The sequence below is a fragment of the Balaenoptera borealis genome (assembly GCF_965194805.1).
Source record: "Balaenoptera borealis genome assembly, chromosome: 9".
In the NCBI taxonomy this organism is placed as follows: Eukaryota; Metazoa; Chordata; class Mammalia; order Artiodactyla; family Balaenopteridae; genus Balaenoptera; species Balaenoptera borealis.
The window spans coordinates 61,515,415-61,529,923 of NC_138873.1; the positions used below are offsets into that span (position 1 = coordinate 61,515,415).

Consider the following 14,509-nt stretch of genomic DNA (forward strand, 5'->3'; position numbering starts at 1 on the left):
TGGTCGGCACCAATCCTCTGTGCAGGAATCTCTCCGCTTTGCCCTCTGCACCGCTGCTGTTGCGCTCTCATCTGCAACTCTGAAGCTTCCCTTCCCCCACCACCCCGTCTCCACCAGTGAAGGGGCTTCCTAGTGCGTGGAAACCTTTCCTACTTCACAGCTCCCTCCCACTGGTGCAGGTCCCATCCCTATTCTTTTGTCTCTGTTTTTTCTTTTTTCTTTTGCCCTACCCAGGTACGAGGGGAGTTTCTTGCCTTTTGGGAGGTCTGAGGTCTTCTGCCAGCATTCAGTAGGTGTTCTGTAGGAGCTGTTCCACATGTAGATGTATTTTTGATGTATTTGTGGGAAGGAAGGTGATCTCCACGTCTTACTCCTCTGCCATCTTGAAGGTCTCATTGATAACTCCTTCTTTTAACGTTTTTCATTTCTAAAGAGTTTGTACAAGGAGAACAACAGGAGGAACAGCTGCTCTCCCTCTCTGTCCCACATTTCAGACAGCTATTTTCTTCCAGTCTGAGTCCAGAGAACTGATAAACTCTCCCACAAATGGCTTGCATTCCCCAAGAATACCTGCCTTTTAAAAGTGGATACAGCAGAGAAGAGGAGAAAAACCTTAACGTAAAGAAAGGAATGGATGGGTGATTTCGAAATTCTAAGCTGAGAGGGAAGTAATGGAGTGGGAAGAAGAGAAAGGTGGTAGACCTCTGGTGTCTGTAAGACACCATAATTAGGAAAAGTTGTCATGCTGCTTTATATACAAGGAAGATACATACTCTTGCTCACTGAGGCTTCTCAGACACAGGTGTTCCAGAAAGTTGAGAACTTGGGACCCAAGAAGAATTGCTTCTCTGTGCAGTGTACAGAACTGGCAAAGCAGTGGCAAATTTGCTAGTGAGCTACCATGGCTCTTAGGCAAACTCCGACAGAAAGAATACAACTGCCCGAGCAAAATGGTTTTACTCTTTCAACAATTAGTTTGTTTCGTTGGAATATAAACACTGTAGAGCTGAACAAAAAAATCCTAGACATTCTCTCCATCGTTCTAGTTTTGAATTTTACTAATTTGATCATAGACACACTCGTAGATACGGATATTCTGAAGATGGTTACTGTGCTGGGCAGAACGTGGTCCCCCAAAGACGTCCATCTCTTAATCCCCAGAACCTGCAAAAGGTACTTTGCAGATGTGATTAAATTAAGGATTTTGAAACAGGAGATCATCCTGGATTATCCACGTTAGGGCCAATGTAGTCACAAGGGTGTTTTATACGGGGAAAAGGGAGACAGGAGAGTCACGGTCAGAGAAGGAGATATGACAGTGAAATGATTCATTTGCTGGCTGCCAAATGCTTTAAGTGTCTGGAAGCCAAAAAAGACAAGGAAAAGAATTCTCTTCTGGAGCCTCCAAGATGAAGACAACTCTGCTGACACCTTGATTTTAGCCTCCTAAAACCCATTTCCAGCTTTCCAACTTCTGACCTCCAGAACTGTAACATTACAGTTTGTTCTGTTTTAAGACACTATTTGGTGGTAATTTGTTACTATCGATAGGAAACTAATATAACGACAAAAGTCATGAGTGCAGTAGCCACAGAGCAGGCATCTGGGTATAACTGCTGGTTGATAATTCTAATCTGTGAAACCTAGTGTTTCTCAGTATGAATACTGGATCTGCCCAAGCCTAGTTTGTTTTGGTTTTGGTTTTTTTCTGAAATATTCTAGGTTTCACAAACCGACAACACTATCTCACTATGCATCACTATGGAACTGGTTAAGCTTGGGAATCTGGTAAATGACCTCAGCTGGACTCACAAATTCCTTGGCCCCTGGAGCTGGAGTGCAGGGCCTGGAGAAGTTCCATCTGAACCTGGATACCTCTGCCGATATGAGTCATTCCTCCACAGATCTGCTGTGCTGCTCACTAGTAGTTGGGGTTTGGTCAATGAAACCTCTGGGGACTGTCCTGAGCATCTTGAGTCACCTGTCACTTAGGTTTAGTGACTGCAATCCTTTGGAGAACACAGAATGCCTTTGAATTATGTTCAAAGGAAGGAGTTCGCATAGGTAAAAGTCTAGGCAGAGAGAAAAAGATTGAGGGTGAAGGAGGGACTGGCAAGGGACTCTTTCTGCTGCCAATACAGGCAAAGGCAGGTGGCATTTTGTGCCTCTGAGCTAATGATTCCCACCCAATTTTCAACCTTAATGAGCTCAGCAACGCCACCACATGTGCAGAGCATGCTTATCAGAGAATAAAAATTGAATTTGGAATACCTATTTTTAAAAATTAAATTCTTTTTTTTTTTTTAAAGAGTAGGTTGTGGGAACCTTGGATCTATAGCTGTCAGAAGCACAGGTGACAACTTGGGCTTGAGATTGGCCTCTGAAGTGAGGGGCAGTCTTTTTTTTTAAATTTATTTTTGGCTGTGTTGGGTCTTCGTTTCTGTGCGAGGGCTTTCTCTAGTTGTGGCAAGTGGGGGCCACTCTTCATCGCGGTGCGCGGGCCTCTCATTATCGCGGCCTCTCTTGTTGCGGAGCACAGGCTCCAGACGCGCAGGCTCAGTAGTTGTGGCTCACGGGCCTAGTTGCTCCGCGACATGTGGGATCTTCCCAGACCAGGGCACGAACCCGTGTGCCCTGCATTGGCAGGCAGACTCTCAACCACTGCGCCACCAGGGAAGCCCTAAAATTAAATTCTTAAAGAACCCGAATCTTACTTTACTTTCAGGTATTTAGTTTTTTTACTCACCTATAGACCAGGGCTTCAGAATATCTAGTCCTTTTTCAAACTTCCCTCTGTTCCTCTGGAAAATGGAAAGCAATGCAAATATTGAACATCATATTCTGAGCTAGGCACTGTATTAGACACTTTATATTTTTAAATGGTGTGAAACTTATTAGATAATTACTATCATTCCCATTTTCAGATGAAGAAGTGAGCATTACCAGAGTGAGTGACTTTCACAAGGACTCACTTCTGGCAGAGGGGCTGTCGTTCAGGCAGAGAGCCTGTCTAGGGCCTAGACTCCATCCAGCTCAGGGGCCCTTCTCGTCTTTGGGTTCATTTAATATTTATCTGACATTTGTTTAGTAGCTACTATGTACCAGGCACTGTTCAATGAGATGCAGACAGCAGTGAACAAAACAGACAATAATTCCTGTCCTCATAGAATTTCCATTCTGTTGTGTTGGCAAGGCCCTGGGTTTTTTCATTGGTACCCTAGGATCTTCAGAAGTACATACCCATCACACACCATACAGAGAGATGCTTAATTCTGAACATCATCCTAGTTACACTTTCCTTGGGGACCTGACTTCAACCCTAAAGAAAACACAGGGAGAGTTCTGAGTTCAGACTTCATGTTAATTTGCATATTTGACAAGAGGAACTGGAATTATGCATTTGTGATTCAGGTTTTATTTCCTGATGATTCCCAAGGGGTGACAGCCAATTGTGCATTTCTGGTGACGTACCCCTGCCTTCTGTTCTGCTCTTTGAGGGCTTGAACAGGTCAGGATTAGGCAAAGCAGCTGGCCCAGGTTGGATGATCCTTTATATATTGACTCCAAACTCTACTTAAATGTGGGAATTCAAGGAATTCTTTCATGTGGTAATTCCCATAGCCCCCTACACTTCCTGTAACTTCTGTCTCACATTACTTTTTCATGCTGCCAGAAGTATAGTGGAATTTCTATGAAAATGAGTTTTTCACTTTTAAAATATTTTAACAGGCAGTGAATGGAATTGCTACCATAGTTGCTCATGGATACATGAGGCAAACGAAAATGTATTGGTATCCATAGAAATATGAATACCTGTGCTATAAAGCACTTAGTTATAGGCATGCTTGTCTCAAAGATGGAAATCTTGGAGCAGCCTGCCACCTTCAGGACAACTTTCCAACTAACTCTACCAGAGAACACTGGTTTTAGCCTCTATAAATTCTGACTACCAATTCCAGTTAGAAACATTTCATGATAATCAATGGTGGAAGCTATGTTCCTTATAAAACTTTTGCTATTATTATTATATGTAATAATTACCTTATTTTTCTTTAAATAAAACGGCCCCTTTCTTTACTTCAAGATTCTTTTTAAAAATTATTACCTCAATTCAATTGTCTTAACATCAATTATTTCATTGCTTTTAACTTTGAGGCAGGATATAGATGGGCCCCTGGGGGCGAATGGTTTGAGTTCGTTCCTGTGGACTGATACCCTGAGACAAGAATAACAGGACAATTGAGAGAGGAGGCTGGGCCCTGCCCAGGTAGAACATGAGACCACATATTCCTCATTCTCAAAGTCAGGAGATCTCCCCGACTACACATGCATAGAAAGGCTCCTTGGAGGTCAGAAGGGGAGTGATGCCAGGTGATGTTGTCTATCCATATGCCTCTTAGGTAGAATCCATCTTGGCTAAGAGATGTGTGTGCACACATGGGAAGATCCTGAGATATACCAAATACGGACTTTGAACCAGGCAAATCAAAATGATTGGTCAAAGGAAACCCGGAACAAGTGCCCCATAAAAGTGATTCAAACTGCCATGAGGGTGCGACTCTCTCTGAGCCCACCCGTGTGTCTATCCACATGTACTGTACTCTTTTTTTTTCTCCTAATAAATACTTTACTTGTTTCACTACTTTCCGTCTTTGTGGGAATTCTTTTTCTGCAAAGCTGTAGGGCCAGGGCTTTGTCACTGACCACTGGTCTAGTGGCTAGGATTTGGTGCTCTCACCGCCACGACCAGACCTCAATCACTGGCTGGGAACTGAAACCCTGCTTCAAGCTGCTGCAGGCCGAGGCCACCTTCATTTCACTAAGGAGAGCTGAGAACACTAAAAACAGATCTTGCAGCCACAGTCTGAAAAATACTGTAAACTTTGGAAACTCTGCTACTTCCTAGTGGGTTCTTTGATTATGGATTAATGACAATATTTCTAAAGAATCTTAAATAAAAGCAGCAACACAGTAATCCATTCAGAAACAGGAGGAGGAAGAGGGAGAGAGGGAAAAAGGGAGGGAAAGAGGGAGACAGAAAGAGAAAGAAAATATGTACAGCACTCGCTTTTTTTGTTTGTTTTTTCCCTACTGTCTGTTCCTTTCATTAAGTTAAAGGAGGTCTCCCTGGCTTAAAAAGAATGAGGAAGGCAGAACAAAGGAGAAATAGGCTAGGGAATGACGCGGTGACTCAGCACTTAATAGTATGGAGATATAACACAAATTAGTATCAAAAATACACAAGAGAAGGGAAAGGTCAGCATAACGGAAATCGATACAATTAGATCAAATGGTTATGAGAGAGGGATGTCAAAGATTATGGAAAAAGAGAACACGGCTCAGATTCAAACTCATCAGGCAAGGGGACAGGAAAATAGGGACATTTAAATAAAAGAGTGAGAGAACAAATATTCATCGAGAATGATTAAACTTTCATTATTTCCTTTCACAAAAGCAGGAAAGGTCCATTTTAGAACCTTCCTTTACCCTGGTGCCATTAGTTCCATTTTTACTGGCTTCCTCTTTGGTTGCACTGACCTGTGAAAGGACTTCAAGGTCAATTTGCTTAGACTTTCTCAGCCCGCAACTTTCGAATCACGTGGGAAGCTTGAACCAACGCCGGGCCTCACTTGGGAGGAATTAAATCAGAAAATCTGGGGTGAGGCCCGGCACGAAATTGCTTTAAAACTTCCCGCCTGACTCCACCAGTCTCGGGAGAGGAGCGCCATCGTGTGTCCGAACCTTAAGTCCCGCCCCATCTCGCCGGAAGCGGCCACAGGTGGGAGCACATCCAGGCCCCGGAGGCAGGCGCGCTCCCTTTGAGATACTCTGGGCAGAGACGCTGCGTGCGCCCTCCCGACCGCTGGGGGGCGAACGGCGCGCAATCAGCGTCCGTTTTCCGGCGCGCGGCCAGGGCGACCCCAGACATGCGCATGCTCCGGTGCGTCCCGGAGGTCGCCCGCGCCGGTGTTTAACCGCGTGTGGTGTGAATTTAAGGGCATCATGTTATGAAGAGATGGGGGCTGCGGTGATTCGCGCAATCAGGAATTTCAACCTAGAGAACCGGGCAGAACGGGAAATCAGCAGGATGAAGCCCTCCGCCGCTCCCAGGCACCCCTCCACCAAGAACCTCCTGCGAGAGCAGATGAGCAGTAAGTGGGCCAGGGCGCGTGGGGCCTCGCGATGCGGGCTGCCTGTGCGGGCTCGGCAGTTCCACGCCGGTGGACCTCGGTCCAGTGGTGGGGGTGACTGGGGTCGGCTGCAGTCACTCGGGTCAGCCGAACGCGGGAAGGGGGAGCCACCAGGCCGGTGACATTGAGACAGTCCCCTTGCGCTCGCGGTGGAGGCGGCGGCTCCGCCTACTTCGTAGTGCTGGCGGTGTTAGCTTGTGACCCCGCTGCCCCTGCCCTCGCCGGCTTTTGTTATTAATGCTCAGTGACTTGATACAAGGAATCAAAATCAGAAGGGATCGTGTGCAAGAGAACTCTCTAGATGTCTTCACAGAATGATAGACACCGAGCTTGACCTAGCATTTTGAGTTACACTTAAAACATGTTCTGTAGTGTTCGAGTGATTGTTGATTAAGCAAAAAATTAAAAGTGACTGTCTTGTGTTAAGTGTTTAGGATCTTAGAGGAAATTTTCTTTGGCTTTAAATATCGTGACATTCTTTTTCTTTCCTTAGGCCATCCAGAAATTAAGGGAGAAATTGCTAGGAAAGATGACAAACTGCTGTCATTACTAAAAGATGTGTATGTCGATTCCAAAGATCCCGTGTCTTTTGTGCAGGTAATGTGTGTTTTAATTAAGTAAATACATAATTTAACCCTTTGGGGCTCCAGGAGAATGACCAAGAGAAGTGTAAATAGTAAAAAAGAGAGTGAGCGCTCTGCAAGTGTAAAAACGTCAGTGTGCTTGTGACCAGAATGCAGAGCATTGGCAAAGTTGAAGCACAGCGGTCTAAGCCAGACACATATGCCTCCGTTCATTGGATATTTTCCGAAATTCTAAAACACTTGTGAAAGTAGTGATTGTGTGCAACTCGGTGAATTATTTGGTATTATTTCAGAATTTGTAGGATTTGGTAAGGTATTCTAGTGGTTGTCATTGGAATGACCAAGGGGGGGCTTTAATACTATTTTCTCATACTTCAGTGGATTGAGGTATGTTTTAATCTCAGAGATTCCTTTAGTGTTATGTTGTTGGTGCTTGTTTTTTTTTTTTATTTTGTTTTTTAAGAATATTATTAAGATAGAATACGTAAAGATAGGGAGATCACAGAATACACTGGGAACGGGAACGTGTATGTAAGTGCCAGGCACAAGTGCTTTGCATACAGAGAACAGAACATCTCTAGTCCTTGCTTTCACGGTGCTTATAGTGTTGTGAGGGACACAGGCATTAAACAGATGAGCAACCATAGGTACATAATTACTAATAACTCTCCGAAGGAGAAATATAGGCACTGTGAGCATATCAGAGGGACCTTTTTGAGACTGATCAGGGATGGTTTCTGAGGAAGTGACATTCAAACTCAGGCCTGAAGGATGGGTGGGAGTTAACCAGATGAGTTTGTGGGGCAGGAAGGTTCTAAGTAGGAGGAAGAGTTTGATTGAAGGAGAGGGAATTGCCAATGGCAATTCCTATCTTTCCATTCTAAAATTCTCTGGTTGTCTCTCTCTGTAGATAGACAATAGACGGTTTGCACAGATAAAGTTATTAGTATGATTTTCACTAGAGAAGAGATATAAAACTCATGTACAATAAGGTATGTAAATTGTTGCACACAGTAGCAGTTATAGGGTTCAATTATCACCATATACTCATAAGAAATATATGTATGGGGTTGATGTTCATGTTCTTTATGTTATTTTTAGGCAGGAGTTAGATAATATTTCTAAGTATTATTTCTCTCACATGTACTTACTCATTCAAAAATTGGCTCTTGGGGAGCAAAAAACATTTAACACTTCTTATGTATAAAATACAGAAATGTAGTTATAATACATAGGAGATATACAGTGGTATTAAAATTTCTTGGGAGAGTATTAGGAAAAGTCTGAAAAGACTCACACAGAGTGATAATGAAGAAAAGGTTGAAGTGCCTATTTATGTTCTATGTCCCTTTTTTTCTTTTGGGCAGTTCATAATTTTCTTAATGATTTGTGATGTCTCTGGACATCAGTGGAAAGTGAAGAAGTTGTTAGGAGTATTTCAGGCCAGAGTTACAGTATGAAGGTAGGAGAGAGTGTGATGCCTTTAGAGTTCAGTACAGTTAGGAGAAAGTATGAGGAATGAATTTGGGAGAACTGAGGTTGGGTAGAGAGTAATAGGGGCCAGATCATGAAGATCCTTATTTGTCTTGCTAAGGAATTTGAGTTTTATCCTGAGGGCAGTGGGAAATCATTGAAGAGTTTCCTGTCGAACAGTGACATCAGATTTGCTTCATTCTGGGGGCAGTTTTGAGAGTGGGCTGGGAAGGAATGAAATGCATTTTATCTAGTTAGAGGAGACCAGGGTTTTGCAGTAGTTCCTGCAAGAGACGTTGGCTTGGACAAGGGTGATTTAGTGACTGGGAGAGAAGTGAATGGGTTGGAGAGTGACTTAGGTAGTATCAGCAGGATTTGGTCGTTGATTGCCTGTAATGAGAGAGAGGGGGAGATGTAAGGTATCACGTAAGAGAAGCTCTGGGTTTTGGAGTGGGATATGGGAGGTGGGTGGTATTAGTCACTGAGCTAGAGGGTATGGGGATAGAATCGGATTTTCAGAGGAAAAGGATAAGTTCAGTTTTAGACATGTTGATTTTGATGTGCTTACAGATTATCCAAGTAAAGATGCCATTTGTCATTTGGGAATTTGGATCTGGAAGTCAGGAGAAAGGTCGAGGTTTGAGATCAGATTCAAGAGTCATTAACACGTAGATAGTAATAATAAGGGGGTGTGTGGGATTGCTTGGGAGGAATGTGTAGAGTGAGAAGACAGCCTGGGCTAGAACTTGGTGCACACTAACATTTACGGGGCATCTGAAGGGAAATAGTCCACAAAAGAAACAGAAGGAACCACTACAGAGACAGATGGAAAACTAGGAGAGGGGTGGTATGGAAACCAAAGGAAAGATAGCTGTGGGTCCGTGGGAGTGGTCAGCAGTGTCAGGTGCTGTAGTGAGTTCAGATAAAGCCTGAAAAGTGTCCTCTGGATGCAGATCTAATCCTCTGGATTTGAGATCACAAGTATCTCTTTTAAACTTGAACTAAAAAGAAGGAAACTGGTCATAAAAGAAGTGTTGGTTTTGGGTTTGGTGGGTGTTTGTAAAATTTGGTGACTACAGCATTTCCATATTTTGACCAAACAGCAGTAATAGGCAGGGTGCATTTGAAAGGAAAGGTAAAGAGGGATGGTTGGTGTAGCTGAAAGAGGAATGGAATACAGAGCACAAATGCAAGGGTTAAGCTTGGGTGGGACAGACAGATGGAAAGACGGGTGTTATAGGTAGTTTTATTTATATTTATTGCAGTCTTGGAGGCATTAGTTTATTTTCTCTGAAGAGGCGAGATCTGTAGCAATATTTGAATTCATTCAAGGTGTTTGGAGGCACTGAAAATGAAATACAAAACTAGGAAACAGAATGGAGATTGTCAAGTACGCCGTTAGAGCAGCATCAGAATCCTGCCCTTCTAAAGCAGTTTTTTATGTTTTCTAATCAGTGCATTATTGTTGTTCTTTTAATATATATGAAATAATGTGGTAAGTGGATGGTATACATTTGATTATTATTTTCTAGAACTACCTAAATTTTCTAATGATTGACTTATGGTTATGAAATGGTGATATGACAAAAGTGCCATTGAACTATGACTCATTATAATGAGAAAATATAGTTTAGAAAATCATGGGTAGTATTTATTTGAAGAAGAATAATAAAGACTCTAGAATCATGAAAGTAGGTGTCAAATCTTTGCTCTCATCTTGAAAGCTTATTTTTTGGTTTTTGTTTCTTGATACTAGGTAAAGGATGCTGGAACACCTCAGAAGCCAAAGGAGTTCAGGTTGCCAAAAGACCATCAGTCTGATATGATGAATGTTAAGAACATTCCCAAAGGCAAAATTTCCATTGTAGAGGCACTGACACTTCTCAATAATCATAAACTTTATCCAGACACATGGACTGCTGAGAAAATAGCTGAAGAATACCATCTAGATCAGCAAGATGTAAATTCCCTTCTCAAATATTTCGTTACTTTTGAAGTCAAAATCTTACCCCCTGAAGGCAAGAAAGCAATACAATCAAAATGAAGAGAATCTTGAAATGACTTTTCCTTTATGTACTCTGCATCCCTGTACCCTGTTTATTTTCTCATTTTTAGCATATTAAATTATATAAATTACCAAATGTGTTAAGCTCCCTCCTTGTGAGAGCATGCTATTTATTGAGCTCTGCTGAATTTTCAGGATTGCTGTTAGAATTAATTTTGTTCTCTTTTTTTTTTTATTATTATTATTTTTAAATTTTATTTATTTATTTATTTATTCATGGCTGTGTTGGGTCTTCGTTTCTGTGCGAGGGCTCTCTCTAGCCGTGGCAAGTGGGGGCCACTCTTCATCGCAGTGCGCGGGCCTCTCACCATCGCGGCCTCTCTTTTTGCGGAGCACAGGCTCCAGACGCGCAGGCTCAGTAGTTGTGGCTCACGGGCCTAGTTGCTCCGCAGCATGTGGAATCCTCCCAGACCAGGGCTCGAACCCGTGTCCCCTGCATTGGCAGGCAGATTCTCAACCACTGCGCCACCAGGGAAGCCCCAATTTTGTTCTCTTTTAAACTTTAATTTGGTTTAGGCATATGTTCTTATGTAATATCAGCATGACTAATCAGCACATGTATAAATTTATTATAAATAAAAGAGTTATTGTACTTTAGGCAAGTCATATCATCAGCTTTTAAATTGATCATATAACCTCTTGGGAAATGTCCTGAATCCCTTGTTTAACATTCAAAGCTTCACCTTCCAATTTTGGTGGTTAGTTTATGTATGAAATAACTTTTTAAAAATATAAACAGGAATTGGTGTGTTTAAAATTTTAGCAGTCTCTGCTTTGACAAACAGGTAAGTTCAAAAGCTTTCAGAGAGACAGGCATAATGGAACCTATCTGAAAAAATAACTTTTCTCTGGACTTAGCATAGAAATACAAGAAAATTTTAAAGAGTGGATAAATCAGAGAACTATGGTAAATTGAATTTGGTGATCAGATACATATTTTTTTTCTAATTTAAATGCTGGTTGAAAGAAGAGAAAAAATAGCAAGTAGAAATATAAAGTGTGATCACTGGAAGGGACTTAGGAAATTGCTGCTTCATCCATTTAACAAACCTCTGAGCACAGTGTGTGCCAGTACTAGGGTCTTAAGTGAGATTGTGTAACTTGAGCTCTGTCATATTACTACCTGTGGGATTTCTGGGTCGATTGTGTGACCTCTATGAGATTGTATTTCCTCTATAAAAAGTATAGTGCTGCCTTATTAAATCAAAGGGTTACTGTGAAGATACATAAGATAACAAAGGACTACAAAGTACTGAACAAATTCGACTTATTTTTTTCCAACTGAGAAGAGCAGCCTGGGGACGTTTCATGACCTAGCTAAGATTATTCTGTAGTTTATGACATAGCCAGGCCCAGAATTTAGGTTTTCAAAGTCCTAGTGGTATGTTTTTTTCAAAAAATATATCTCAAAAGTGTAGAAGGTGTGAGTTGTGGGAATCTTCAGAGAATGTGGTAAGAAAAATTCCAGGTTATCAGTGTCTTTCTGAGGGAAGACAGGCATTCCCTACTTGCCAGGGATTTCCCTGGAAATGGTATGGAAGTTGCTGAGGAATTCAGCATGATGATGGAATGAGGCATTTGTAATGCTGAGAAGAGAAAAACTGACTGAGATGGGGAAGTTTTAAGCTGTATTCAAATGCAGTTTCATTATGTGAATAAACTATACCTACCTTATATTTGGTTCAAAACTAGTTCTTTTAAGAAAAAAAGAATTCTTAATATAAAAATGTATTTTAAGACTCCGATAACTCAATTATCAAAACTGTTTTCTTTTACCAAATAAAGGTCAATACTTGTACTTGAATCACTAATACTGCTATTTCTGAGCCATCTTCCCTATTCAGATCTACACTGTGGTTAGGCAGCTGTAAATATAGCTGTTATGTGGTGTCACATGATAAAATAAAGTACTTCCCATATCATTCATTGGCCTATTACTGCTTTTTATTACAGGTAGGAGAGTGCTGGGTAATAGTGGTGTCACAGAAGGCATGGAGTTGAGATTCAGAAAAATCTAGAGGTAGATCTCAGCGTCCCTCTAGCCATATGATGTTAGAAATGTCCTCAACTGTAGAACAGGTAATAATTGCTAACATCTTAAAAGCAGTTACTATACTAGGCATTGAACAAGTAAATTTATTAACTTGCTTAATAGTTACCACAGGCATGAGGATAAGTACTGTTAACCATATTTTACAGGGAAAATTGAAGCATAGAGATGTAAAGTAACTTTTAAAAGATTACCTAGCAAACGTTGGAACCTGGATTTAAACCCTCGTAGGTTATTTTCAAAACCCTGTGCTCCTAACTACTACACTATGTTTTCTGTCTGTGGGATTATAAGAATTAAGTGAGGAGGGAACTTCAAGATGGCAGAGGAGTAAGACGTGGAGATCACCTTCCTCCCCACAGATACATCAAAAATACATCTATACGTGGAACAACTCCTACAGAACACCCACTGAACGCTGGTAGAAGACCTCAGACTTCCCAAAAGGCAAGAAAATCCCCACGTACCTGGGTAGGGCAAAAAAAAAAGAAAAGACAGACCAAAGAATAGGAATGGGACCTGAACCTCTGGGAGGGAGCTGTGAAGAGGGAAAAGCTTCCACACACTGGGAAGCCACTGGTGGAGACGGGGGGCAGGCAGGGGGGAAGCTTCAGAGCCATGGAGGAGAGCGCAGCAACAAGGGTGCAGAGGGCAAAGTGGAGAGATTCCCGCGCAGAGGATCGGTGCCGACCAGCACTCACCAGCCTGAGAGGCTTGTCTGCTCACCCACCGGGGCGGGCAGGGGCTGGGAGCTGAGGCTCAGGCTTTGGAGGTCAGATCCCAGGGAGAGGACTGGGGTTGGCTGCGTGAACACAGCCTGAAGGGGGCTAGTGTGCCACAGCTAGCCAGAGGGAGTCCGGTAAAAAGTCTAGACCAGCCTAAGAGGCAAGAGACCATTGTTTCAGGGTACACGAGGAGAGGGGATTCCTTCCCCATGTTCCCACAGAAGGCAGAGCACCACCTAAGTGAGCTCCAGAGATGGGTGGGAGCCACGGCTATCAGCTTGGACCCCAGAGAAGGGCATGAAAATGCTAACACTGCTGCCGCTGCCACCAAGAATCCTGTGTGCAAGCACAGGTCAGTATCCAACCCCCCGCCCCCCACGGGAGCCTGTGCAGCCTGCCACTGCCAGTGTCCCATGATCCAGGGACAACTTCCCTGGAGAACACACAGCACGCCTCAGGCTGTTGCAACGTCATGGTGGCCTCTGCTGCCACAGGCTCGCCCTGCATTCCAATTATGACTACCATACCCCTCCCTCTCACCAGCCTGAGTGAGCAAGAGAGCGCTAATCAGCTGCTGCTTTAACCCCCTCCTGTCTGGGCAGGGAACAGACTCCTGAGGGTGGCCTACACGCAGAGGCGGGCCCAAAACCAAAGCTGAACCCCAGGAGCTGTGCAAACAAAGAAAAGAAAGGGAAATCTCTCCCTGCAGCCTCAGGAGCAGCAGATTAAATCCCCACAATCAACATGATGAACCCTGAATCTGAAGAATACCTGAGTAGACAACGAATGTTCCCAAATTGAGGCGGTGGACTTTGGGAGCAACTGTAGACTTCAGGTTTGCTGTCTGAGACTGATTTGTTTCTGATTTTTATGTTTATCTTAGTTTAGTTTTAAGTCCTTGTTATCTTTGGTGGATTTATTGTTTTTGTTGCTCTCTTCTTTTTTCTATTATTTTTTTATTTTAATAATTAAAAAAAATTTTTTACTATTTATTTATTTATTTATTTTTTCTCCCTTCTCTCGGAGCCGTGTGGCTGACAGGGTCTTGATGCTCTGGCAGGCCTGAGCCTCTGAGGTGGGAGAGCCGAGTTCAGGACATTGGTCCACCAGAGACCTCCTGGCTCCACGTAATATCAATCGGTGAGAACTCTCCCAGAGATCTCCATCTAAACGCCAAGACCCAGCCCCACCCAATGGCCAGCAAGCTCCAGTGCTGGACACTCCATGCCAAACAACTACCAAGACAGGAACACAACCCCACCCATTAGCAGAGAGGCTACCTGAAATCATACTAAGTTCACAGACACCCCAAAACACACCACTGGACTTGGCCCTGCGCACCAGAAAGACAAGATCCAGCCCCACCGACCAGAAAACAGGCACCAGTCCCCTCCACCAGGAAGCCTACATAAGCCACTGAA

The 14,509-nt window shown here is 43.0% G+C and overlaps 1 protein-coding gene across 2 annotated transcripts; it reads left to right on the forward strand.

The window, feature by feature from the left end:
• Positions 1 to 5,853: 5,853 nt before the first annotated feature.
• Positions 5,854 to 11,987, forward strand: NDUFAF4 (NADH:ubiquinone oxidoreductase complex assembly factor 4). Of its 2 annotated transcripts, XR_014248433.1 has the most exons (4): positions 5,886 to 6,152; positions 6,685 to 6,788; positions 10,005 to 10,455; positions 10,786 to 11,987. XR_014248433.1 is itself a non-coding variant. In XM_082405280.1 (3 exons), the coding sequence occupies exons 1-3, from the start codon at positions 6,017 to 6,019 to the stop codon at positions 10,290 to 10,292; spliced, it is 528 nt and encodes a 175-aa protein (XP_082261406.1). In that variant the 5' UTR covers positions 5,854 to 6,016; the 3' UTR covers positions 10,293 to 11,987. The 2 variants fall into 2 exon arrangements, 1 of the variants encoding a protein (XP_082261406.1); XM_082405280.1 differs by having other exon boundaries at positions 5,854 to 6,152; positions 10,005 to 11,987.
• Positions 11,988 to 14,509: the final 2,522 nt, after the last annotated feature.

Bases quoted from the DNA above. Each gene is read 5' to 3' on its own strand.
- NDUFAF4 (XM_082405280.1), top strand. From the start codon at position 6,017: ATGGGGGCTGCGGTGATTCGCGCAATCAGGAATTTCAACCTAGAGAAC. The intron at 6,153-6,684 runs GTAAGTGGGCCA...TTCTTTCCTTAG, and splicing joins CCTGCGAGAGCAGATGAGCA to GCCATCCAGAAATTAAGGGA. The intron at 6,789-10,004 runs GTAATGTGTGTT...TCTTGATACTAG, and splicing joins ATCCCGTGTCTTTTGTGCAG to GTAAAGGATGCTGGAACACC.